General features: G+C 37.2%; 6 protein-coding genes and 1 long non-coding RNA gene across 10 annotated transcripts; 4 read left to right on the top strand and 3 right to left on the bottom strand.

Annotated features, from left to right (window-relative positions):
* On the top strand, positions 304 to 2,461 carry LOC104717460 (ATPase family AAA domain-containing protein 1). Its single transcript, XM_010435026.2, has 5 exons — positions 304 to 702; positions 915 to 1,215; positions 1,347 to 1,505; positions 1,619 to 1,914; positions 2,008 to 2,461. The coding sequence occupies exons 1-5, from the start codon at positions 505 to 507 to the stop codon at positions 2,251 to 2,253; spliced, it is 1,200 nt and encodes a 399-aa protein (XP_010433328.1). The 5' UTR covers positions 304 to 504; the 3' UTR covers positions 2,254 to 2,461.
* Positions 3,691 to 5,589, bottom strand: LOC104717459. 4 transcript variants are annotated; one of them, XR_756228.2, is made up of 4 exons: positions 4,902 to 5,589; positions 4,478 to 4,624; positions 4,253 to 4,358; positions 3,691 to 4,057 (listed from the first exon to the last, which is right to left on the bottom strand). It is a non-coding gene; the product is annotated as an uncharacterized LOC104717459 (long non-coding RNA). The 4 variants fall into 4 exon arrangements; XR_756227.2 differs by having other exon boundaries at positions 3,691 to 3,984; XR_756226.2 differs by having other exon boundaries at positions 3,691 to 4,358; positions 4,902 to 4,977; positions 5,290 to 5,589.
* LOC104717458 (vacuolar protein sorting-associated protein 26B) lies at positions 8,440 to 11,189 on the top strand. The gene is made up of 12 exons (XM_010435025.2): positions 8,440 to 8,577; positions 8,857 to 8,890; positions 8,990 to 9,064; positions 9,158 to 9,232; positions 9,314 to 9,386; positions 9,480 to 9,524; positions 9,707 to 9,818; positions 9,941 to 10,007; positions 10,124 to 10,168; positions 10,456 to 10,511; positions 10,597 to 10,772; positions 10,862 to 11,189. Exons 2-12 carry the CDS (start codon positions 8,888 to 8,890, stop codon positions 11,044 to 11,046), a joined length of 912 nt encoding a protein of 303 aa, XP_010433327.1. The 5' UTR covers positions 8,440 to 8,577; positions 8,857 to 8,887; the 3' UTR covers positions 11,047 to 11,189.
* On the bottom strand, positions 11,235 to 12,657 carry LOC104717457 (rhodanese-like domain-containing protein 14, chloroplastic). Its single transcript, XM_010435024.2, has 6 exons — positions 12,351 to 12,657; positions 12,176 to 12,222; positions 11,986 to 12,078; positions 11,758 to 11,896; positions 11,562 to 11,664; positions 11,235 to 11,484 (listed from the first exon to the last, which is right to left on the bottom strand). The coding sequence occupies exons 1-6, from the start codon at positions 12,523 to 12,525 to the stop codon at positions 11,361 to 11,363; spliced, it is 681 nt and encodes a 226-aa protein (XP_010433326.1). The 5' UTR covers positions 12,526 to 12,657; the 3' UTR covers positions 11,235 to 11,360.
* On the top strand, positions 13,953 to 16,102 carry LOC104717456 (cytochrome P450 709B3-like). Its single transcript, XM_019230532.1, has 5 exons — positions 13,953 to 14,316; positions 14,407 to 14,630; positions 14,715 to 14,959; positions 15,046 to 15,406; positions 15,487 to 16,102. Exons 1-5 carry the CDS (start codon positions 14,100 to 14,102, stop codon positions 15,928 to 15,930), a joined length of 1,491 nt encoding a protein of 496 aa, XP_019086077.1. The 5' UTR covers positions 13,953 to 14,099; the 3' UTR covers positions 15,931 to 16,102.
* Positions 17,118 to 21,035, top strand: LOC104717455 (molybdate-anion transporter-like). Its single transcript, XM_010435022.2, has 8 exons — positions 17,118 to 17,438; positions 17,785 to 17,929; positions 18,024 to 18,192; positions 19,012 to 19,282; positions 19,442 to 19,707; positions 19,816 to 20,031; positions 20,548 to 20,650; positions 20,748 to 21,035. The coding sequence occupies exons 1-8, from the start codon at positions 17,288 to 17,290 to the stop codon at positions 20,807 to 20,809; spliced, it is 1,383 nt and encodes a 460-aa protein (XP_010433324.1). The 5' UTR covers positions 17,118 to 17,287; the 3' UTR covers positions 20,810 to 21,035.
* Positions 21,059 to 23,947, bottom strand: LOC104717454 (oligopeptide transporter 6-like). The gene is made up of 4 exons (XM_010435021.2): positions 23,301 to 23,947; positions 22,541 to 23,208; positions 22,029 to 22,473; positions 21,059 to 21,953 (listed from the first exon to the last, which is right to left on the bottom strand). Exons 1-4 carry the CDS (start codon positions 23,772 to 23,774, stop codon positions 21,333 to 21,335), a joined length of 2,208 nt encoding a protein of 735 aa, XP_010433323.1. The 5' UTR covers positions 23,775 to 23,947; the 3' UTR covers positions 21,059 to 21,332.

Here is a 25,820-nt window from a genome sequence, read left to right as displayed (position 1 = left end):
TTTTGTTATAAAATTTAGACATTCGGAATAAAGATTCTATGCTGATGTAATAATAGGCGAAAAAAGTAAAGAAAAACAAAAAAAAAAACAATGTTACACACATGGATGGAATGATGATGATGCATCATTAATCTAAAATCTAGATACGCTGAACATAACACTAGTTGTACTTGTGATTGGGTTTTAGAACATTCTGATTGTCTGATATAAGAAGGCCTGTTAAAGGCCCTTCTTTGACACAATCTACTTTTTACGACGGTGCAACCGAGGCTATTCTGGTAATTTCGACTTCTCCATTCCTCGATCCCCAAGTATTCGAGAACTCTCTCACCAAGGCAAAGAAACAGAGCTGTATCGTCGTCGTCCACAAACAAAATATTTTCCTCTTCTTCAAACATATCCTCTGCTTCTTCTGGGAGGCCTTAATTTCTGGGTTTATTATTTCATCTAAGATTCCTCTGTAATAATTGAAAAGGTTTGAGTTTTTATTTTTCCAAGAGAGATATGGGTGGTTCTTCGGAGACAAAGATCTTGCAAGAACTTATACTCTACGCGGCAAGCGCTGCTTTCAGCTGCTTGGTTCTGTTTGCGGGTCTTCGTCATCTCGATCCTAATCGTGAGGCTTCTAAAAAAGCTCTCGAGCATAAGAAGGAAATCTCCAAGCGATTGGGTCGTCCTCTTATTCAGACCAATCCATACGAGGTAATCTTAAAATCTTCCTTATGAATTAATCAAACTTTGAATCTTAAAATGGTTCTTAGTTGGGATTTATGAGAATTTGGGTTATTTGGTCTCTCTGTTCAACATTAAAGTTTGGATTTTTTCGAGTTCAAATTGTTTTTTGCGCATGTTTTTGTTTCTCACTGAAGGAGCTCGACGAAATTGTCACTTGGTTTATAATTTTTTGAAACCAGGATGTAATAGCATGTGATGTGATAAACCCAAACCATATTGATGTGGAGTTTGGTTCTATTGGAGGGTTGGAGGCCATCAAGCATTCTTTGTATGAGCTTGTGATTTTGCCGTTGAAGAGACCTGAGCTTTTTGCTTATGGGAAGCTTCTTGGACCTCAAAAAGGTGTCTTGCTCTATGGACCTCCTGGTACTGGAAAGACTATGCTTGCTAAGGCTATTGCCAAAGAATCTGGTGCTGTTTTCATTAATGTTAAGGTTTCTAATCTTATGAGCAAGTGGTTTGGTGATGCTCAGAAGCTTGGTATGTGCATTTGCTTCTTCTTCTTTTTTTTTCTTAGGGTTTCTAATCTTATTATCCCGAATGCCACTTTCTTTGGTGTATTGGTTGTGTTTCTAATCTATGAGCTGCTCTGTTCTGTTCCGTTATTTCAGTTGCTGCTGTGTTTAGCTTGGCGTACAAACTCCAACCTGCTATCATTTTTATTGATGAGGTTGACAGCTTTCTTGGTCAGCGCCGTTCATCAGATCATGAAGCAATGTCTAACATGAAGACTGAGTTTATGGCTTTATGGGATGGGTTTTCTACTGATCGTAAGTTGAATTTTTTCACCTTTCGGTTTACTTTACCATAGAGACTATTGCAAGCTAGAGTAGGTTCTAGTTGGAAATGGTTTTCTTATAGATATATTGGGGTTGCCTTGTAGCAAATGCGAGGGTTATGGTTCTTGCCGCAACTAACAGACCGTCAGAGCTTGATGAAGCAATTTTGAGGCGTTTTCCTCAGTCCTTTGAGATTGGAATGCCTGATCGCCGGGAGAGAGCTGAGATATTGAAAGTGACTCTGAAAGGAGAAAGGGTGGAACCTGATATTGACTATGATCACATAGCTCGCTTATGCGAAGGCTATACAGGATCAGACATTTTTGAGCTCTGCAAGAAAGCAGCTTATTTCCCTATCAGAGAAATACTAGAGGCAGAGAGAAAGGGGACACCATGTTTGGTAAGTTTTTAAAGGAAAAACATGTCCCAGGGAATGTTCAATCCAATATGATTTCAAAAGTACTGATGTTTTTGAGTTTCTCGCATTTTGCAGGCTCCTAGGCCATTATCACAGTTGGATTTGGAGAAGGTTCTTGCAACGTCAAAGAAGACACAAGTTGCAGCAGGGGAGTACTCATTGAGCTCGCAGTCCTCGGCTTGGAGAGGCTCCTCAGGGGAACCAGATGATGTTCAAGCAGCGATTAGTGGAATCTCGAAGCTTCTAGTTTCTCAGATATTTAACCTTCAGTCAGATTCTCAGGATTCACGGCAGCGTGATCCCGAAGAAGATTCCAGATGAAATCCCAGATCACTTTTTATAGACGTTCTGGTGTTTTTCATTGGAAGTTTAGAATTTGTCACCTTTCAGTTATTGGCTCTGTAAAACTTTCTTTTTGTTCTTCTTTTATGTTGGTAGGATCATTTGCTACGTTTGACTGTATTAAAATGGCTTTGGCCAATGTTCTCACCTTATGGGTAACTTTTATGAATCTGTAACTTTTTCTTCACTTCCCATATACATATCATACACCAAAATACAGTTTTGATTTGTTCTGTCAAGGCCCTAATCATAATTTCATAAAATAAGAGTATCTTAGATAAAGATTATCGAGTGCACATACCTTATCGATTTATATTACATATTGAAAGCTATTAAATTTTAAAATCGAATTCTAAATGTCATTTATAGAAATTAGCCTCCAATGTCAGGAATCACGGTCACAAATGCGTATCATTAAAGTTGGCTATTATCAAACTTTCCAAAAACAAAACAAAGATTTTGTTTAAAAAGATTACGCCTCAATACAGTAAGATGCAAAAAATCATGAGAAAAATTGAATGCATGAACATGACCTCCTCCTATAAATCAGAACCTTCTACTTATAAGATACATATCAGTCCTAAACGGCAAAAAAAAATAAAAAATAATACACACACACACACATATACATTGATCAAGCAAAACAATGAATTCTTTCTTGTCCTTTTTGCTTATCATTGCATTGTGCCTTGGATCGAGCAGCGCGATCTGGGATAAAAACACCGTACACTTCAAAAGTTCTCTTGGTCCGAAAAACATTCTAAGGATTTTTTGTGTGTCGGACAAAGACATCCTAGGCGATCATTACTTAAGCCCGGGACAAACCTAAGATGTTAGTTTTCATGATAGCGTTTTGAAGACTTTTTTCAATTGTGACTTGTGGCAGGGTCCTAATTACAGATTTCATGCATCTTTTAACGCATATGAAGGTAGGTATATCGTAGTTCGTTATGGTAGAAATGTGTTTTGGGATGCTAGAGAAGAAACACCCAAATTAATGTACAAGTGGCTTGACTGAAGTCGGATTTAGCTCATTTTTCTATTATGTTCTTGTAAGGATTTTACCTATTAAAAATAAATTTAAATCATTGCAATCCCATTTATTGTGTATGCACACACCTCCCATATATGTGTTAATCTTGTCGTGCTTCAATATTAGATCGCCGATTCAAAAGATTAATTATCAATCAAACGGATTACAAGGACAGACATGAGATATGAGTTCAAGGAACTCAAAGTTTAGTTCAACAGTAAAGATATGATACAACAAATAGGATTATTAAGTTGATGAAATCATCAAACAGCCTTCTTATTCCGTGAAATCAAGAGATGGTTAATTAAGCTGTCTTGTCTTACAGGAAATTAGATTTGTTTAGGGTAAATTTTGATTTCAGCTTTCAAGATTAAAACCAGATCTACTCAAAGATTCAATAAATTACGGGGAAATTACAAAATGTTATGTCAAAAACTAATTAACGGGGAAAGATAGAGCAAACTAAATCGAGACATATAAAGGATACGAGACATCAGACAATAAATTGTCACAAGGATCAGGACGAAAGAAGAAGAAAAAAAAGGACGAGAAGACAATGAAACATGGCTTCAGCAGCAGGACATGTAAAAAAAAACCACATCCAATACCATACCAATACGAACACGAACACTTTGAAACAAAGAGATCATGTGTTTATACACAAGTATAGCCAGTTCCTAGAAAATGAACGGTGTTTAGCCTTGATAAGATGTAAATAAATCAGAAACTGAGATAGTAAGTGTCTACCAACTGCATTTTTGTTCCAGAGAAAGTAAAATTTAGCTCGAGATGGATACAAAACCAAGCATAATTAAGACGGATCAAAAGTCATATAAAAAGCAAAATCAAAATCCTTTTTAGTTTTAACAAAACACATTGTCTATCAGAAATTCCACAACAATTGACTACAGCAAAAATGGTTCCAGATACAGTGAGCATACATACCTCCATTCTATAACCAGCCGGGGAGGCACACATGGCGTGATTTTACGTAGAACACTTGCAACACTGAGTACACAAGCCGTGTATTCGTTTGCATATTGACACATATCTGAAATCCATTAAAACACAGAAGGTTCTTGCATTTTAGCTTTGCTCACATGTCTTTGTCAACAGAGTACTTTTGAGTGCATCCGAAATTAAACACAGCAAGTTAACATTAAAACTAACCTTCACAAAATTTTACATGATGGAATACTCAACGTCCCAACAGCTGGTTCCATTTTTTCGTCACTTGCAAAACATACTTCAGGCTGAGACCAAGCACACGTCACATGAACCCACAACGAATCACATCAGTTGGCTTCAATGCATCCCCTATCATCAGTGAAAACAACGTCGAGCCATACGTATTGTTAAAGTGCAGCAATGCCATATGTTCGATAAAGACAATATCTTGTAAGGGGAAATAGGCAGTTGAACATACGTTATGAAGCCATCTTTGAAGGAAATATGAAGGAAAGCAATACTTTTAGAGAGGAAACTTTCAACTAGTTGTAGCATTTTTAACTCGGACGGTGAAGCTAAGACCATGTCAAATACAGGCTCACAAGAAAGAAAGAATATCTTAGTGCCATACAATCAAAAGGGCTACCTTTTACAAGGAAGAGGCAGCACTCCCGCTTAATATCTGGTTTCTCGCATGCTTTGCAGACACAGGAGGTGAAGAACTGACAAAGAAAGAAACATCTTAAGTTGCTGATTAACAATGATAACAGATGATGTTACAAAAGTCGCCTTTAAGTATTCCATGGAACATAACCATCTTCCGCTTACATGGAAGTTAAAATATCTCATCTACAGTAATTAGCAAACAAATCCTACAGTAACCTCTGGCTGAAATATCTCATCTACAGTAATTAGCAAACAAATCCTACAGTAACCTCTGGCTGAAATATCTCATCTACAGTAATTAGCAAACAAATCCTATCTTACACAGTCCATGTGAGTCAAAGATTATTCTAAATGCAAGTTCCATTTACCATTTGTGACTCATTCAGGTGGATGTGAAGTAAATGTTTTCAAAAAAGAAAGATCTTCTAGAGTTACAAGACTACACACAGACGAAGTACAAGCCAATATCTACATACGCGTTCTTGCAAGGTCAATTGGATAGCACACTGTACAAGCTAATGATAGACAGAGGGATCAATTGAACGAAAACGAAACGAAACGAAACGAATCACAATCAACTGGATACAAAACAGAGATATTGTTTTTCATATGAAGCTTATAGTTTGATATGCGGTTTCCAAAGTTAGACTCAAATGAGACAATGAGATACAGACCTTGGACAAGCTCTTCAATCATCAGGGAGGGATAATCACTGTTCTCCATCCAACACTTCACGAAACATCTGCTCTTCTTCTTCTTTAGCTCTCAAACGCTTATTTTTACAAATATGAAAAAAAAAAATCAGACAATAATAATATAAAATTGATATCGAATCTAGGGCACACTCACTCACTTTATCGAATCATAGTATTGGTAAAGTGAAGCCTCTGTATCTATAAGAGTCTTCCTCTTCCTTTACGATTTTGAAAAAATCATAACCCTCTGTTCTACTTAGCGTTTTCCATACATAGTAATTTTCCGATCTGTTTCTTCTCTTCGTCTTCTTCGTTTCTCTTATTCGTCGTAGCTCAGTCTTCTTCTTCGTTTCTTCATTCAAAACACAATGTCGCACTCATCTGAAGAATATCACTCAACTATGTCGCACGAAATCACCGAAGAAATCCCTGAAGAAATCTCACAACCTTCTTCTGCACTCAGCTCGCCAAAGCGGCTTCACCGCGGTTTCTGCTACGGCAGCGAAAAACCAAACTCTGGGTTTGGTTCCTAGCAGTTCTGGTATTTCTCTTTGCTCTTTTCTTGATCTTTGGGTCGTTGGCGTTCCTTGTCATCCGACCAAAGTTCCCCATCTTCAACATCCAAAGCTCCAATTCTCCAACCTCAACGAGTTGTTCGTGAACTTGAGTTTTGAAAACCCGAACAAGAGGATCAAAGTGAACTTTCAAACCTCTTCTACGCAACTACTCTACAACAACAATCTAGTTGCTCGGGGATATATCTATCCGTTCAACTTGTCGACTCAAGAGACCAAATTTGGGTCTGTAAGATTCGCCTCAGACTTCACAGCAGACTTCATGAAAACGACAAGATGGATCTACAGAAACAGTTTCAGAACAACAAGCTCGAATTCCAGATTCTAGCCATCTTCACAGTCAAAGCAACTTTGGGATCTCTACACTACACCATTACGCTGCTTGGGAGGTGCGAGATTCAGCTTACATCTCCACCCAATGGAGTCCTTCTTACTCATCACTGCACCATGAAGAATACGAAAAAGAAGAACACGGTGAGTTAGTATGCAGGGGAATCAATGGGTTGCTTGTTTTGTGATTTTTAACAGATTGATAGGATCGAGTTTACTCTTTTAGTTATCTCCTTAGTAATAGGAGAAGTAGTGTCTCCACTTCCCACTTTTTTATTTCCTTGTTTGTAGGATCGCGAGCGATCAATGCTATTTGTATTTAAAGACATGTACTTCAACAGAGAAGTTATGAAGAGAAAAATTGTCTTAAGTTACTTGTGTTCTGTTCTTAGTTTTATTGTTTTGTTAAACACTTGATTATCCCATAATCGGGACTTATCATAGACTAGATTGGTTTAGCTCATGTATTTAACAACTTGTGTACAGTAGTAGTTCATTAACACTTGAATGAAGATATGTTCATTTAGAAATATTATTCTAAATGCAAGTTCCATTTACCATTTGTGACTCATTCAGGTGGATGTGAAGTAAATGTTTTCAAAAAGACTTGAGTAAATAAGATTAAACAGTACCTGTTGCAGATAATAATCTTGTTGTAGTCCCAATCTTCGACCCATCTGCAAACTGCACATCGTTCTGTTGTCCACTTCTTTTGGTATGGATTTTTTTTTCAAAAAAGGAAGCCAATATTATTATGTGGTGGTGATGAGGTCTAAAGACTTGCAATTCACGTGTCGATTTGTTATCAAATTAAGAGCTTTATCATTCGAAGAAGCACTTTTACCACATTTGACTTGCCAAATAATAATACATATCAAATATCAAATCTTATTTCTCAATTCTTTATCAGAAAGAAAAAAAAAAGTCTCATTCCTTAGTAAAAGATCATATTCTTGACTAATGGGCATTGTTGCTATCATCATCTTATGACTCCACTAGGCCAACGTAAGTCTGATGAACGATCAAGCCGACATAAACCGGATTAAACATTTTAAATAGCCGGTATTAATAACTGGACAAAGTTCCGGCTCATATGAAACAAGGGCTTGGAGGACTGAGCCTGTTTAACTTAATTCTTTTAATTAAAAGAAAAACAAAACTACAACCTAAAGCCATATCCCACATTCATGTGTTACGTGTATGAGATTTGTGACTTTGTTGGCTCATGATGAAGCGTGGTGATGCAGAACATACTTGACCACCTCGTAGAAGGAAACCACTATCCCTACCGATGGTCCTGCACAAGCCAATATCTACATACGCGTTCTTGCAAGGTCAATTGGATAGCACACTGTACAAGCTAAGGACCCTGTTTTCATTGATACGAGTTAGGTTATCCCCAAAGAAGGTTATTATGTGAAAAAAGTGCAAAAAAAAAAAATCAGAAATGCAAAAATAAGGAAGAGCTCCTCTTATTTAGAATTAGAAAGTGTGACGTGTCACCAAATCACTGGGAATAACATTTAATTGAGAGAATTTTTTTTTTGCCAGATTTGCTCTCTCTCTCATAAAATCTCAAATGTTTAAAGTTTAAACTTTCATATTAATTATAATTTTACTTACAAATATTTTTTGTTTTGAAATTAAAAAAAAAAAAATAAGAACCCCAATTAAAATTCTACCATTGGAGGAATAATTTTAGTTAAGATTCCACAAGTTCTTATTTACAAAATATATTGTTTAAAAAATTTAAGAATCTCAAAATTATATATCCCCATTGGACTTACCCTACATGGTACATTGCAAATTGCAATGGTCAATGTTGTCATCTGGGCTTTGATTGGTTTTACTTTTAGGTTTTTGACTGGGCTTTTGTTGTATACTTGAACTAAAAGATAGTAAAAAGTTCCTTCCTTTTCCTATTATCCCAGTTTCGTTTTTTTTTTTTTTTCTTATAACTTTTCTTGCCTCTTCCGTCGATCTTCTTCTCCAATCCAACAAACAATAATCAGATTTGGTTGATTCAATTACGCTCTTAATACCCTCTCATTCGAAGGTAACTGGTTTCGTACTTCTGTGTCTCAATTGTTCTAACCGACTTGATTTATATCGAATCGAGTCCTCTTCTAATCACTGAAGCATTTACATCTGATTCATTCATAATTCTCTTAGCTTTATTTCATGAACTGGGAACTCGGGTTCGTTTTTTTTTTAATTCCTTACTGAATCGTGAAACTCGAGTTCTGAATCAGCTCTAGTATTGTAGTGTAATGAAATCGGAAATGCCGCTTATTAGTTTTTTTTTTCTTCTTACTCTTTTGATCGAATTGAACAGGTTGTTGTGATTGAGATCTAGTCTTCTGATAATGGTAAGTGCTCTTCTTTACTATGAATTTGCTGCATCTATAAAAACTCAGTCTTGCTTTGTAAAAATGCTTATAGCTTTTTGTTTGTGTTCATTCTCACAGAACTACCTTCTTGGAGCCTTCAAGCCCGCTTGTAACGTTTCCATCACTTTCTCTGATGGCAAAAATCGTAAACAGGTATCCATTGTTCTCATACTGTATTTAAGATCTAGTCAGGTTTTAGAGTTTTCGTTGTCTCCTCTTTTTTAATCTCCATTGTTGTTTCCTTAGGTTCCTATGAAGAAAGAAAATGGTCAAACGGCTCTGGTGCCACTTTTCCATAGTCAAGACACTATCTCCGGGAAGGTACTTACTTGGTCTTCTTGGTGTCACCAGCTGTTCCAGTTATGATGCTTTGTAGTAATTTTTCCTTTTCGTCTTTATTAGGTTTGCATTGATCCATATCAAGGGAAAAAGGTGGAGCATAATGGTGTTAAAGTTGAGCTTCTTGGTCAAATAGGTGTGCTACTATTTCCCTGAAAGGATTACTTATTGGGTTTCTAACTTATATCGATATATGCTTATTGATGGCGTTTGTGTGTGTTCTCTACAGAAATGTACTTTGACAGAGGAAACTTCTATGACTTCACTTCATTGGGTGAGTAAAACTCAGGTTTCATTTTCTTTTTTAAACAGTTTCAAGCGAAAATCTTTGGAGTTTGTGCATCATCAATCAGGAGTGATTCTGATAGTTGATTAAAATGGATTTACTTTCATATTCATCCTATTATATATTTTTAAATTGAGCCAATTGTGATTCTTTATTGTGCCGTATTCCAGTTCGTGAACTGGATGTTCCTGGAGAAATATATGAAAGAAAGACGTACCCTTTTGAATTTCCAACTGTCGAGATGCCATATGAGACATACAATGGTGTGAATGTGCGGCTACGGTATACCATATACAGTAATTCTTGTATCATATACCATATAATTCTTGTATCATAAGGTTGATGATACACTTGTAATCCGTGTTCCTCAATTCAGTTTCAAAATGCTTTCTTTGTTTCTTCAGATATGTCCTTAAAGTAACCGTCACTCGTGGCTACTCTGGAAGCATCTTGGAATACCAAGAGCTTGTGGTATGTTTCTTCCCTTTTGCTGCGTGTCATTGTTCCAATATAGTCAATTGTTTTCTGTCTCCATCTTACATCACCAGAAATATTTAATCATGACATATTGATGTTGTATGAAATAGGTACGGAACTACGCTCCACTTCCTGACATTAATAACAGCATCAAGGTGAGTTCTGATAGTGGATCTAAGTTTGAAACTTAATACAAAAAAGAGATAGGAACTTAAAATACCTAAAAACTCAGCCAAGCTCGTTCTCAATTTCTAGGATCTTAGTATCTTACGACAATCATATATGAGTTACGATATTAAACCCTCTTTTTGTTGAAGATCGCATCTGTTGAGCTCCTTTTTTCCTACTTATTCATAAAGATGTCAATAGGTTTCTTAGACTTATACAAGATTATGGTTTAAATCATTAGCACCCTTTGAGGCTTAGTTTCATTATTGTACAGATGGAAGTTGGAATTGAAGATTGCCTGCACATCGAGTTTGAGTATAATAAAAGCAAGTAAGATAAATATTCGTTGTCATGATTAAAGATTTCACTGACTGATCAAGAAATAACGATGGATCCTGTCTGCCTCTGGATGCAGGTATCACCTAAAAGATGTTATCCTTGGGAAAATATATTTTCTACTTGTAAGAATCAAGATGAAGAATATGGATCTTGAGATCCGACGGCGGGAATCAACAGGTGCAGGTGCTAATACTCATGTTGAGACGGAAACACTTGCGAAATTCGAGTTGATGGATGGAACTCCAGTTAGAGGTATATATATATATTCCCAAGATTTGAAATCTGATTTTTTTAGCGACTTCTTAAGCAATCAAATAACTGAGTGAAGATTTGAATTGCAGGTGAATCAATACCAGTAAGACTGTTTCTGGCCCCATATGATCTTACACCAACACATCGCAACATTAACAACAAATACAGCGTCAAGTATTATCTGAATCTTGTACTGGTAGATGAAGAGGATCGCAGGTACTTCAAGCAGCAAGAAATCACGCTGTACAGGTTGAAGGAAGACACATCATCTTGATGACAATAACAACAGTGTGGATTCTCAGTATCGTTTTGTGACCTTTCTTGTAAAGCCTTAAGACTTTGTGTACTCAGATTGTTATTTATTTGGGTTGGAACTTAGGATGAAGTGTTAACGGAGTACTTGTTTAGTTTTGTTCATCAGTCAAGTTCCTTTTTCTCTGGATTTCGGTTGACTTTGCTGGATTTCATGGTAAATTCGGAAATTGTACAAACCTTAAAAATACACTCTGAAAACCCCAAATATCTAAAAGCCACTACCTGAAATGGACAGATATACAAAACTGGATAACTCTAGAGTGACGAAGTTGGTTAGTCTTCTTCTTCAATTGTTTCAACAGGAAGGCCTTCCTTGCTCCATGTGTAGATTCCACCTTCAAGGTGAAATACGTTCTTATAGCCGTTGAGGACCAGAAGATAAGCAGCTATGAGAGACCTGCAGGAACCCTAATCATATGAGCATCGAAACAAATACTTCCTTACACATAAAGTTGTAGACTTTTGATACATTACCTCGATTGTTGGCCTTCAGGGAGATTCTGGGTCGGCTTCATCGTCCCAGCAGATGAACAAGCTACTATGATCTTTGCTTCTTTGTCAAGTTTAGCTTCTACACCTGCAACATTGTCAAAACAAAACATTCAGCTGCTAGTTCCAACGGCATTGTGTAAAAAACCGTCCAAAGCTGTGATCTCATTTCAGTGCATACCTTGAAGAAACTCTGGATTCTCTTCTGTGCCAGAGAAGATACCGAAGAAAGCAAATCCAAGACGACGAGCTATGTCCCATGCCGTCCATTCCCTTATTAGCCTGTACATCTCCACATTGATAGCTCCCGGAGGATGACCCTTGATAGCCAAACAACAAAACGTATCTCACTCGCATGAATTTGCCATAAATCTACAAAGGATCATGACAAGAGCATAGTATCACTCACCGCCTTGTAGTCTGCCTCTGGTCTTACATCAAGAATCACAAAGTTGTTCTCTTTCTGTAAACGTAGAGCTTCCTTCACGTCCACACTTCTCACCTACAACAATAACAACTAGAAGCTAAGCTATATGTTCACATTTTGATCTACAAAATTAGAGTAAATTTAGAGCATATATATATCATTGACTGGTTACCCTTTTCTCTAATAGAAGCTCTCTCTTCTGTTTCCAATCGATTTCAGCTAATCCCTCCAAGAGACACAACCAGAAGAAGATCGAACAAGGGGGTTAATCTAACTGAACTTTCACAATTCACATTCACAAAAACAACAATTAACACACGAGAAGCTCAAGTTGTATCTATATATACCAGCTGGTTTCGCAGGTTTCGTTGAAGCGCAATGAATCTTGAGCGTTCTTTGCCCTGAAACGATTGCTGTTGATCGAACTCCAGCCGAGAAAAGAGTGTTTCCGGAAGACTTCAGACGCGAAGCCTGCGATGAAGATGGGTAAGAAGGAGTGGCGATTGAAGTGAGTGAAGCCATCTCTGTTGAGTTTCTCTAAGATATTTTTTCTTGAAAATGAGAGAATTTAATTGCACGATTATGGAAGAGGAGAGATGAAATTTTCTTTAGGAAAAGAAATCTGAACATGTGGTTCTTGTTTCATTTTTCTGATTCTTGATATCAAACGATAAAATGTGTTGTCACAACATAATCTTCTCTTATCTTCTTCGTTTCGACCAAATAAAATAAAATAATTTATTTTTAATATAATCTAATTTAATCTACTTAACTATATGTCTAATATTTGATGTTTTAATATAATAATGAAATAAATACTTACTTGTATTATAAAATCAAATTAGTGATATTTTAAAATCAAATTAGTGACATGTAACTCGGATCCATAATTTTTTTTCTTTTTTTTTTTGTAACTGTTAATATACAAAAATTAAAAATTATTATATCCCTTCTAACTAAACGGTTAGATTCAAAACCGAATACAAACTTTTAAATTGAGATGTTTGTTAAGTTGTTTCCTATTCTTTAAAATTAATATTCATTTTGATCTTATTTATAAAGTTTTAACCAAAATATTCATTTAGATCTCATTCTCAGAATAAGCACAAATGATTGTAGGAAACAACTTAACAAACATCTCAATTTAAAAGTTTATAACTAAGATCAAAATAAACATGTGAACCATTCTAAATTTTATAACCAATATGGGTTGTTGAAAACACCATTTTTCTTCGTTGCTTCAGTAATATATGTTCGTTTTTCAAAATTCAAATCATGAAAAATACAGAATTAAAAAATCTAAAATTTTCTTAAATTTATGTATTATACAATGATTCAATGCAAATAAATGAAATTTTTTAAATCTTAACATAATTTTATAAATATCTATACTATTAATTGTTTCCAATTTTTTTTTAATGAAAATTAAAAAAATAATAATTGTGTTTGATTATATATGGTTATATGGATAGCATAGATTCGTAGAGATTATTTAAAATATATTTTTAAAATGTTAATATAGAAATTTTTTCTATCTTATTTAGTTTGCATTGCACCACTCTTGAGTTTTTTTTATTAGATCGCTTAATCTGTTTTTTTTTTCTTTTTATTGGATCCATTAGATTTGGTTATCCTATTTTGGTATTTTATTTACATAAAAAACACTATGGCTCCCAAAACCGAGTTTACCAATTTAATAGTTACCAAGTATGAAAACGGTAAAATTTACCCCTAACCGCATAATGTCGGCATAAGTAAAGGTGAACGAGAAATTGAAAACTGATGAAAAGCTTTATCCTCAGGTCCCTACCAAAATAAAAAAACTTATCTCATTCTCATGTATAGAAAATATCACATGTTTAATATTATTAAAAGAAACATATACTGTTCCCTTCGACAGTGAGAACTTCGTCATCTTGTCGTAGTAGTACCCTACGAAATTATTGAGCTACATTTATTTTTAAGTACAATCATGAATCATTTGTGCTTATCAAAGTCGGAAAATATAAGTCATCTACTAGTGTCCTTTCAATGGAATTCATAAGCACGACCCATCTTTTAGCACTCGTCCTTCTGCTCTTTGTTGTTCCCAAGATATGGGAAGCTTGGTTGATCCTCCTTTGGCGGCCGTTGATGCTGTCAAGAAGATTCAAGAAACAAGGAATCTCAGCCCAAAGTACAAGATCTGGTACGGAAACATCAGTGAGATGAACAAGATGAAGGAAGAAGCTAACCTTTTGGTTCTTGATCCTAAGTCCAACGATATCTTCCCTCGTGTGTTTCCTCACTATCACCAATGGATGTCTCAATACGGTGCCGTTGACCAATCTCCAAATTGTTTTTTTCTTATTTATAGATGAGAATTGCTTAACACAAACTCAAGTTGTGTCTATGCTATATTAGGACAAACATTTCTATACTGGAATGGAACAAAGCCGACGATATACATATCCGATCCTGAACTAGCGAAACAGATCTTGTCGAGCAAGTTCGGTTTCACTATTATACCAGTGAAAAGACCGGAGGTCTTCATACTTTTCGGTAAAGGACTTTCCTTTATCCAGGGTGATGATTGGGTTCGCCACAGACGAATCTTGAACCCTGCTTTCTCCATGGACCGGCTCAAGGTCTTTTCTTCTTTTTTTTTTTTTTTTTTCTCAGCACAGATCTGAAACAAAACCTAATTAATTTACTTGTTATGAAATTGTCAGGCCATGACGAAACCAGTGGTGGAATGCACCTTGAGGATGTTCGATGAGTGGAGAAAACAGAGTAATGGTGAAGTGGTGATAAAGATGGACATGGACAAAGAGTTCCATAAATTGACCGCAGACATTATAGCGACCACTGCGTTTGGAAGCAGTTACGAGGAAGGAATCGAATTGTGTAGATCACAGACAGAACTTGAGAAATTTTATATTACTTCACTTACTAAAGTCTTCATCCCCGGAACCCAGTAAGTATATAATATAGTCAATACACTGCTAGTTTCACTGAAGTATTTTGAGATTTGAAGATTTTTGTTGTCTCTTGTGTTCCAAGATACCTTCCTACGCCTACAAACCTTAAACTATGGGAGCTTGATAAGAAAGTGAAGAACTCGATCAAGAGAATCATAGATTCAAGGTCAAAATGTGAGACCTATGGGGACGATCTTCTGGGGGTCATGTTGAAAGCTGAAAAATCGAAGGAGCATGGGAGACAGATGAGAATTGATGAGATCATAGACGAATGCAAAAATTTCTACTATGCAGGTCAAGGGACTACTTCGATTCTGTTGACATGGACTATGATGTTACTGAGCTTGCACCAAGACTGGCAAGAGAAACTCAGAGAAGAGATTTTCAATGAATGTGGGGAAGATGAGATCCCAGATTCAGACACCATCTCTAAACTCAATCTGGTAATGCTTCATTTCAATGAGTTACTTGTGGTTGAAGAAAAGGGGTTTCTTGTGATTGGGGTAACCTATTTATCTTGCAGATGAACATGGTGTTAATGGAGTCGCTTCGTCTGTACGGGCCCGTGATTAAAATGTTCCGAGACGCAACACAAGATATGAAGATAGGAAACTTGGAGATCCCTAAGGGCACGAGCGTTATTGTCCCGTTTCTGAAGATGCACACCGACAAGGCTATATGGGGAGAAGACGCTGAACAATTCAAACCCTTGCGGTTCGAAAACGGCATTTCTCAAGCTGCCATGCAACCAAACGCTCTCCTTGCGTTCTCAACTGGACCAAGAGCTTGCATTGCCAAAAACTTTGCCATGATAGAAGCCAAGACCGTGGTCACTATGATCCTTCAACGGTTCCGTCTTAGCCTCTCCCCGGAGTATAAGCACACGCCAGTTGATCACTTCAATCTGTTTCCGCAATACGGCTTACCGGTAATGCTTCTGCCTCTCGATAGTAGTTCACAACAGTGAGGAAGAGAACAAAAACAAGATCTCAACGGATTTGGTTAAGTTATGTTCTGTAATTGGCCTTGATCTAAATAAATGTTAATGACATACTTTAAATTCAAAGTGAAGCAAGGAATAAAATCTGAACATGTGGTGGCTGTTTTATTTTCTTGATTCTCATCGTCGATTCTATCTTTTGAATTCAAATATAAAGTTCCCACACCATAATCTTCTGTCATCTTTTTTTATTAGCTTTCATTGATCCATAAATAATGGATCATCCATTCTTGAGTTTTGATTGGTTCGGTTTGATTTGGTCTGGTTTTGAGTTTTAATTGGATTACCTCAATTTGATTAACTTGGTTTTTGATATATTGGGTTTAGAGATTGTAAAAATGATTTTCATTTCTTTACAATATGCACCTGATCAATTTTATCAAATCATTTTTACAAAATTGATTATTTTTGAAGAAATAAAAATCGCTTAGTAGATAAATTGTCTGTTTATATTTGATGCTTGCTGATAGTAGCCTGATACCATCACTAATTTTACGAAAACTGATTATTTTATTTTCGAATTAGGTTCTTAGCGGATACCAGATAATAATTTTTTTTTTAATTTTTATCATAGACTACATAGGGTAAATTGTGACTTTTTTTTTCTTTTTTTTCATGTTTCAAAATTATAAACATTTTGTAAAAACTTCATCTCGTACATTACTATAATTTGACTATGCTTTTGTACAAAATTAATCTTAATATGTGTGTCGACCATATTCCGTAATCAAATAATTGAGATTTTTCTTACCAAGGCAACCAGTAAGCCCACAAGACAGAACCTAGTGGAATAAAAACCAAATCACTCGTTGAAATTTTCTACTCATGTTCTGTCCCACTTCCACTAATGAGTAAATATGGATGGACTCTTATAATTAATCTAACAAATTAGCGTACAACTAAATCAACGGCTTAAGATTTAAGAAGATGCATCAGCCCCCACTCCCTCACCGTATGGGGTCCTCTGTGTGTCTGTCTCTCCACTCCCCACCGACACTCTCTTTACCGTCGATCACTCCAAATCACCGTCATGATCGTGCCACGTATATATTTTCTTATCCTCTGCATTTAAAAACACGGTGGACTGCGTACTCTCTCTCACGCTGCTTCAGATTTGTACATTGCGACTTTGGAATATTATTTTTAACCAATAAAGTAATGGCCTTTACGCGTCCTCACTGAGAGTGTGGAGTATAAATCAAGCTGAAGCTGAAGAAGAAGCAGTGGGGAGATATATATATACATAATATAGTCTCGCCTTGATAGTTTCTTCACATAAAAACTCAATCTTTTTTTTTTTCCTCTTTGTCTGGATCGAACGACAATGGAGGTGTTCTACTACTTGGTGTTTGGGGTTTTGGGTCTCGTCGTCGCGGCGTTGGAGCTTAGCAAGAACAACAAGGATCGTGTCAACACTTCTTCAGCTTTTAATTCTTTCAAGAACAATTATCTCATCGTCTATTCGCTCATGATGGGTACGAAGAGGCTCTTCTCTTCTTTTTATCTTCCTCTTTTCCTGATAATGTCGGTTAAAGCATTTTCCGATCCGATCTGGGTGTTGGGAAGAGGTTAATTTTGTGGCTGTGGTGGGAGATTTCAGATTTAGATCCTCTTTTGTTTTTGTTGCCAAGTATTGTCTTTCATGGAGAGTTCCATATCACATCTGAACATTTAGGGTTTTCAATTTCTATGTAGAATAGAGAATGAAGAAGAAAATGTTACTCCACTAATATGAGTACGAGATTAGTAACTAAAGTTTCAAGCTTTATTACATAAACGATCCACCAGGGGTCGCTGACTGTTTTGTTTTGTGATTTGCAGCGGGTGATTGGCTGCAGGGTCCATATGTGTACTATCTCTATAGTACTTATGGATTTGGTAAAGGGGACATTGGACAGCTTTTCATTGCTGGTTTTGGTTCCTCTATGTTGTTTGGTACTATCGTTGGATCTCTAGCCGACAAACAGTGAGCTTTTCTCTCTCTGATGCTTTTATGTTTTAAGCAAATGTGAAATCTTAGCTCTTTTAGTAATTTTGCATAATGTTGTATTCTGTTTCAGGGGTCGTAAGAGGGCATGCATTACCTATTGTATTACCTACATATTGAGCTGCATCACCAAGCATTCTCCTCAATATAAAGTTTTGATGGTAGGCCGTGTGTTGGGAGGCATCGCTACTTCCCTTCTGTTTTCATCATTTGAATCATGGCTAGTTGCTGAACACAATAAGGTAAAGCAAGTTATACTGTATTAAGCTGTTTTCTGTTTAGTCTTCTTTGTTATGTCTAAAATAGTGTGTTTATGTGTGATGTATGCAGAGGGGCTTTGAGCAACAATGGCTGTCTGTAACATTTTCAAAGGCAGTGTTTTTCGGCAATGGTCNATCTCTATCTCTATTTGAATTGGGGCTATTGATTTGCTCTAGCACGCTTTCTGCCTACAGTCAGTATAACATCTCTATGTTTTTGCAGAAACAAATGACTGGACACCCCTTGAAGAAAGAAACACAGAAGAAGATCCCCTTAACATATAATGGAAGTTATACATACGCACATTCTGGATTCAGTAATGGAGACAGATAGAAGAAGAGNTATAGTACTTATGGATTTGGTAAAGGGGACATTGGACAGCTTTTCATTGCTGGTTTTGGTTCCTCTATGTTGTTTGGTACTATCGTTGGATCTCTAGCCGACAAACAGTGAGCTTTTCTCTCTCTGATGCTTTTATGTTTTAAGCAAATGTGAAATCTTAGCTCTTTTAGTAATTTTGCATAATGTTGTATTCTGTTTCAGGGGTCGTAAGAGGGCATGCATTACCTATTGTATTACCTACATATTGAGCTGCATCACCAAGCATTCTCCTCAATATAAAGTTTTGATGGTAGGCCGTGTGTTGGGAGGCATCGCTACTTCCCTTCTGTTTTCATCATTTGAATCATGGCTAGTTGCTGAACACAATAAGGTAAAGCAAGTTATACTGTATTAAGCTGTTTTCTGTTTAGTCTTCTTTGTTATGTCTAAAATAGTGTGTTTATGTGTGATGTATGCAGAGGGGCTTTGAGCAACAATGGCTGTCTGTAACATTTTCAAAGGCAGTGTTTTTCGGCAATGGTCTTGTCGCAATTATCGCTGGATTGTTTGGGAACTTGCTTGTGGATACCTTCGCTCTTGGCCCTGTAGCACCATTTGATGCTGCTGCATGCTTTCTTGCTATCGGAATGGCTGTCATTTTATCATCATGGACAGAAAACTATGGAGATCCTTCAGAAAACAAGGATTTGCTTACCCAGTTCAGAGGTGCTGCAGTGGCCATTGCCTCTGGTGAGTTGAAAATACTGTTTCCCTTTCTAGATTTTGCTTCCTGTTTTGCTTCACATTTGTATTGTGTTGGTTCCATGTCTTGTTTCTTCTTTCTCATTGTCCTCCCTGAGTTTTGAAGAATGTATGATGATAACATGAGTTTTTTTTATCTTTCATCAGATGAAAAGATAGCACTGTTGGGTGCTATCCAGTCGCTCTTTGAAGGATCTATGTATACTTTTGTATTCCTCTGGACTCCTGCTCTAAGCCCGAACGATGAGGAGATTCCCCATGGTTTCATTTTTGCAACATTTATGTTGGCTTCGATGCTTGGCAGTTCCCTTGCATCTCGTCTGTTAGCTCGTTCAACTCCCAGAGTAGAGAGCTACATGCAGATTGTTTTCCTAGTTTCCGGTGCTGCACTATTGCTTCCAATCTTAATGACTGTAAGTTTTTTTTTAAAAAGCTTCTTGTGAAAATCCTACTTTGCCTGCTTTGGTGCTGACTTTAACTCTGTGAGTAATTAATTGTTTGCAATCGGATGTGTGACTCAGTTGTTCATAGCACCTTCCAAGGTGAAAGGTGGAGGAATCTCTTTCTCAGGTTGCTTTCAGCTCCTTGGGTTCTGTATATTCGAGGCGTGTGTAGGACTGTTTTGGCCATCCATTATGAAGATGAGATCCCAATACATCCCTGAAGAAGCCAGAAGCACAATAATGAACTTTTTCCGCATTCCTCTGAATATCTTTGTCTGCGTTGTATTATACAATGTAAGTCCACCAACATTCTTTTTTTACACTATAGTAGCTGAAGTTTCTTGTCCCATGTCTCTGTGTTGTGGTACTGACTAGTTTTATGTGCTCTGAAGGTAAATGCATTCCCTATCACGGTCATGTTTGGAATGNTCCTACTTTGCGCGCTTTGGTGCTATCTGTGAGTAATTAATTGTTTGCAATTGGATGTGTGACTCAGTTGTTCATAGCACCTTCCAAGGTGAAAGGTGGAGGAATCTCTTTCTCAGGTTGCTTTCAGCTCCTTGGGTTCTGTATATTCGAGGCGTGTGTAGGACTGTTTTGGCCATCCATTATGAAGATGAGATCCCAATACATCCCTGAAGAAGCCAGAAGCACAATAATGAACTTTTTCCGCATTCCTCTGAATATCTTTGTCTGCGTTGTATTATACAATGTAAGTCCACCAACATTCTTTTTCTGCACAATAGTAGCTGAAGTTTCTTGTCCCATGTCTCTGTGTTGTGGTACTGACTAGTTTTATGTGCTCTGAAGGTAAATGCATTCCCTATCACGGTCATGTTTGGAATGTGCTCGATTTTCCTCTTTGTTGCAAGTCTCCTGCAAAGGCGGCTCATGATGATTGTTGACAAGCCAAGTATGTTTGTCTCTATTTCTATTTGGATTGGGGCTATTGATTTGCTCTAGCACACTTTCTGCTTACAGTCAGTATAACTTCTCTATGTTTTTTGCAGAAACAAATGACTGGACACCCCTTGAAGAAAGAAACACAGAAGAAGACCCCCTTAACATATAATGGAAGTTATACATACGCACATTCTGGATTCAGTAATGGAGACAGATAGAAGAAGAGTACTTTTAAGGTATATGGTATATAGCACGCAACAATGCGTACAAAGAGATCATAGCGTTATAAGACTCGATGCAGTAGTTTGATTGTTTAATTTCCTTGGCTATATTTTTGTTGATGTTAAATTTAAAGACAAGTTTAAAGTTTTATGCAATCAATGTGTTATTCTTTCTTTCTATGCAAGGCCATACCATATTGTTTAAGCTCTGTTCTGCTATATCCCTTTGACAAATTACAATTTCAACTAGCAGCTAGCTTTTAAGAGGCGAAACAAATCTCTAAAGCATAAAAATCAGTATATAGAATCACTAGCATTTGGCCTGTCATAGAACAGGATAGTACCTAATTTAAAGCTATCACAAAGACAAAGATATAGTTCTTGGAGAGTAAAGACCTTTCTGAGAGTTGGAATAATCAGTTTGCTGTGTGTTCTGTACAAAGCACTTGTTATATGCTTTTGTCTCATGAGCTAGAAGACGGGACAGCCTTTGATGACAACGCCTTTAGCGGTTGGACAGGAAGCCAAGGGACATGTATCACGGTCGCCAGAATTTCCCCACCAATTCACTTCAATTCCTTTTCGACCGAGTGCTAGAAACAGAAGTATGGTCATAAAAGCTGAGCCAGCATCTAAACCACCTGACAACACATAGTTATACTTCGTCCACCACTCTCTCCTGTACTTGAAAATGAAGTGGCCAAAGATGAATGCAACGATGAGCCAGCTGGTGAAGTTAACCGCTGTTGCAGGTGGCATCATTGCGGTGGCTCCCACAAGGACAGGGATATGAATCTTGGAGATCCATGTCTGAGCCGGGAACATCTTTGTAGCTAGCCAAACTAAGAGTGGAGCTATGGCTCCTACGAGGAAGAACCAGTTGACACTTGAGTATTCTCCAAGGTCTCCAAACATCCTACGTGGTCCCACTAGTCCCCAGATCACAGAGGCGTCAAAGAAGACACGGTCCATGGGACAAGTCCATTGGCTGTCTGAAGGAAGCAAGGCTGTGTCACAGAGATGAGGAATCTCTTCCATTAACCACCAAGCTGTTCCTGTGTAAACCACAACCGCCACAAGCGTCCCCACAACCTGCACTTGTTACAACTTGATCAGCTATATATTTTTTTTTATTGGCATCTATCTCAAAACCAATTGATAACATACCTGAGCCATGAACATGGATCTAGGCGGGATCTTCATGTAATGACCGAGCTTGAAGTCGGAAATGAAAGTTAGCGCTTGAGTCATACTAATGTATCCGTAGACCTTGAAACACATGTTGGCAACAGGACGTTCCGGGTAGATATAGCCGATAACATACTCGGTTATGATGTTCAAACCTGGTGCCTGATTAGTAGTGGCGGCTATGACACCAATCAAAGGAGTGAAAGTGATGGCAATGGCACAAGCAAGCAACACTCCCCACCAAGGAAGCTGCACGGTGGCGTTGTAGTGCACGGATATGAACATGATGAGCGCTATATTCAGCAAAAGGATGACCAAAAACCACCACAACGGAACCTCCCTGTAGTTTTTCTTCATGATTCTCGTATGTATATCCATTTTCTTATTCTTCTGAAACGCCCCTCTTGTCTGTTTCCACAAGTCACTGTAAAGACATGAAGATTAGTTTCGGACAGTGAACAATACATACTTGAACATGAATAACTATATACCTTCCGTTGAAGACTAGGACATGGACAATGGTGGCAGACAATGTAGCAAACCCGAGACCATAAGTAACTGCAAAGAAGGTGCTCATGTTGATGGAGCCGGTCCTAGAGTAAACCGCGCGGTCGAGATGGAATTTGCTATCAATAATGCTTAAAACATCATAACGTGAGCCATTAGCCATGAAGAGCTGGCTAGAGAATATAGGGAAGGTCTTGGCGTCATATATGTTAAACCAGTAACAAATAGGCGTGACGATATACATGACCAGCACAAAACCGATGGCTACATTGACGGAAGCAAACAAGGGACTAGCTAAAGGGCTTCCAAGATAAGCACTAATGGTAACCCAATCAAAACCAATGGATCCAATACCAAGACCGTGTTCACCTGACCCGAGTTGGTTTACTAGAATTGATTTAGGATTAAACCAACAGACCCATGAGATTGATGTTAACATGGTGAATAGATAACCGGGAAAGATGTAGTAAGCAAAGCTAGCAACGAGGACGATTAGGAAGAACTGAGTTCGACTCATGTTTCCTCTTGATTTCTTTTCTTTCTCGTGCAGCGCACCAAAGAGAGAGACTTGAACGAGATTGCTTGGCCACCACATTTCACCAGGCTCAACGAGGTGTTTCCTGAAGAGACCAGCCCAACCAAATCCAAGAATCTAAACACAAGAAACGATTTCAAGATTCAAGAAATTAAAAAGGTGACTAAAAAGCACGAAACAGAGAGATGATGATGAAGTGAAAGTGAAACCTGAGTAGTGATCATAACGAGAAACGCGGGGAGAAAAGGAAGAGAGCGTTTGTAGTAAAGCTTAATAGCACTGAGTATGTGAGTGGCGTAAACAGAGCCGGCGCCGGAATTCGCAAAGATGGTAATCAGAACATGTTCCTTGACGTTGAAGGCACCTGGATTTAAGGTGAACTGAAACCTCGTACCTTCCAAGAATCTCCTCGTCGGAAGCACCCTCGCCATGAGATGTCCGAGCGGCACGACGGCGATCTGAGCAGAGATTCCGGTGATGCTCAACGGCATCGTTCTGTACCAGAAAAACTGGTTGATGAAAGAGAGTACAATGCACGCGCCTATACCAAGAACCCACATACGAAACGTGAGAACCGGTAGAGACGAATCGTCGGTTTTGGGTACAGTGAGCTCCACCTCCGGTACAACGCACCGGTCATCATCGTCCACAACCGCCGCGAACTCTGCTGCTATCTCTCCCATCGTTTTCTTCTACTAAAGAGAACTGTGTTCCGATCTTTAGGGGATGAGTGACCTTTTTTATATATATGTAAGAGATCTTGATATTGAATAATCGCAATTATTGAACTAATGTGTATATATCCATTAAGGAACTCTGTCTTTTCCCACTAAAAAACTTTTGTTTTTCTCACTCACATGTTACTATTGAAAATTATATAAATGGATCGACAGATATATTATATGATGTATGAAATTATATGCAAAAGAAAGAGAATAAATCAGAGTAGAAAACGACAAGTGATGGGTCAAGTGTAAAAGTAAGGAAGAAAACAGCTAAGCCGATACATAGTTTTTTGTAGTTTTTAAAATAAGGAAGCCAACAAAAATAGAGTCGAGACATATAATTTTTTTTATACAGAAGCATTAGATATGATGCATGTACGTCCGAAAAATAAAACAATATATAAGTACAAACAAATTCCATGGGGGGCAAGGAAAGAAAATATTTGGTTTAACTTGTTTACACTCAATGAGTTATGAACTTATGATGGGTATAACGGAGTTATTCACCGCACAAATGAGCCACTCCAGGCTCCAGGCTGTATAATCTCTGTTATGTTGTTGTTGTGGTCACTATAGCACCACCCACAGGTGCACCACAAACCTTGTAACTTTAAAAAAAAAAACGAAACATGTATATATGACTGATCTAAACTACTTTATCTTAAAATCTTGTTTCGACCTTTTTAACTACTAAGGAAAAAGTTGCTGTACTAATCACAGCTTTATCTTCTTAAACGATCAGATCAGAATAGAAAATTTTGTATTATGATATTGATACGCAAAGTTTATGAAATTTTCTTGTTTTTATCGTTAACCTATGGTCAACTTTGGTTAGTGTAGTGATCACACAAGAACCTTAAATGCATCAGTTATGATATCATATTCAAACCAGAGACTTTTTGGGTCAGTATGAGAAGTCGTCGTTTTCTGATATATCGGGAATACAAAAGAAAACGGCAACTTGTAGTGTACTGTGGGACGCGTTTATATAATTCAAGTTGCAACTAAACCATTGCACCACTTGATATATTTTTGCTGCCACGCAGGTCCACTTACCTTCTAGTTAAGGACCCCATCTAGTCATCTACATCGAAACTGTCAAACAATTTAAGGGGAGGAGAGGGGGGGNGGGGGGGGGGGGGAATTGGATTGGTTAGATAAGTAGAGCCAATTTTTTTTTTAGCAAAGTTCGGCTTTTGCAAATTTTCAAACTACGTTAAAAACGAATCAATAATAACCTTAACCACAATTACATTATTCGTAAACACGTGAACTAGACATAATTACATATATATATATATCCAAATTTTTTATCTTTACATAAACTTGAGCCTCACAAAACTCCGCAATATCGACTACTTTGACACAAGTTGCACAACATCTTATTACATTGACGGGCTTAACTCTTAAATATTCGATAGATTGTATCAAAAACTGATTTACTTCTATATATGTGTCTCCAAAATACTTAAATTTGGTGTCACTGAGCTAGCTAGTTGATATATTTATATAAGAAATTTATTAAATTTGAAAGATTAGTCAAACAACTTAATTTTTGAATGATCTGCATGCATAGCTTAAAACAATGGTTGTGCACCCTTACTATTTATTCCCATTAATTAACTACAATGTGCGGGATCAACACATAATAGCGTCAAGAAAATGCAGAAACTTATATATACAGTGCTGGCCCAACATTAATGAGGGTCCTACGCAAAATTTTAAAAATGTATCTTTTTCACCTATGACAAAAGTTATAGGTTTTTGCCACAACTTAATATTTTAAGGCCTTTTATATATCTTACAAATGAAAAAGCATTTTACATTTAAATAAAAAAATCTTTATACATATCCTTAAAAAAAATGTCTTTGGTTCAACAGATTTTTAAGTGAAAGAGGCTTTTAAAATTTTGGGCCCGAATTTTTGGCTTTATTTGTTTCCCCTGTGGGTCGGGCCTGGATATATACCGCTTATAGATTAACCTTTAGACCTGACTTTAAATA

This window comes from Camelina sativa, chromosome 10, assembly GCF_000633955.1.
Source record: "Camelina sativa cultivar DH55 chromosome 10, Cs, whole genome shotgun sequence".
Lineage (NCBI taxonomy): Eukaryota > Viridiplantae > Streptophyta > Magnoliopsida > Brassicales > Brassicaceae > Camelina > Camelina sativa.
This window is presented reverse-complemented; position numbering and strand designations above follow the sequence as displayed.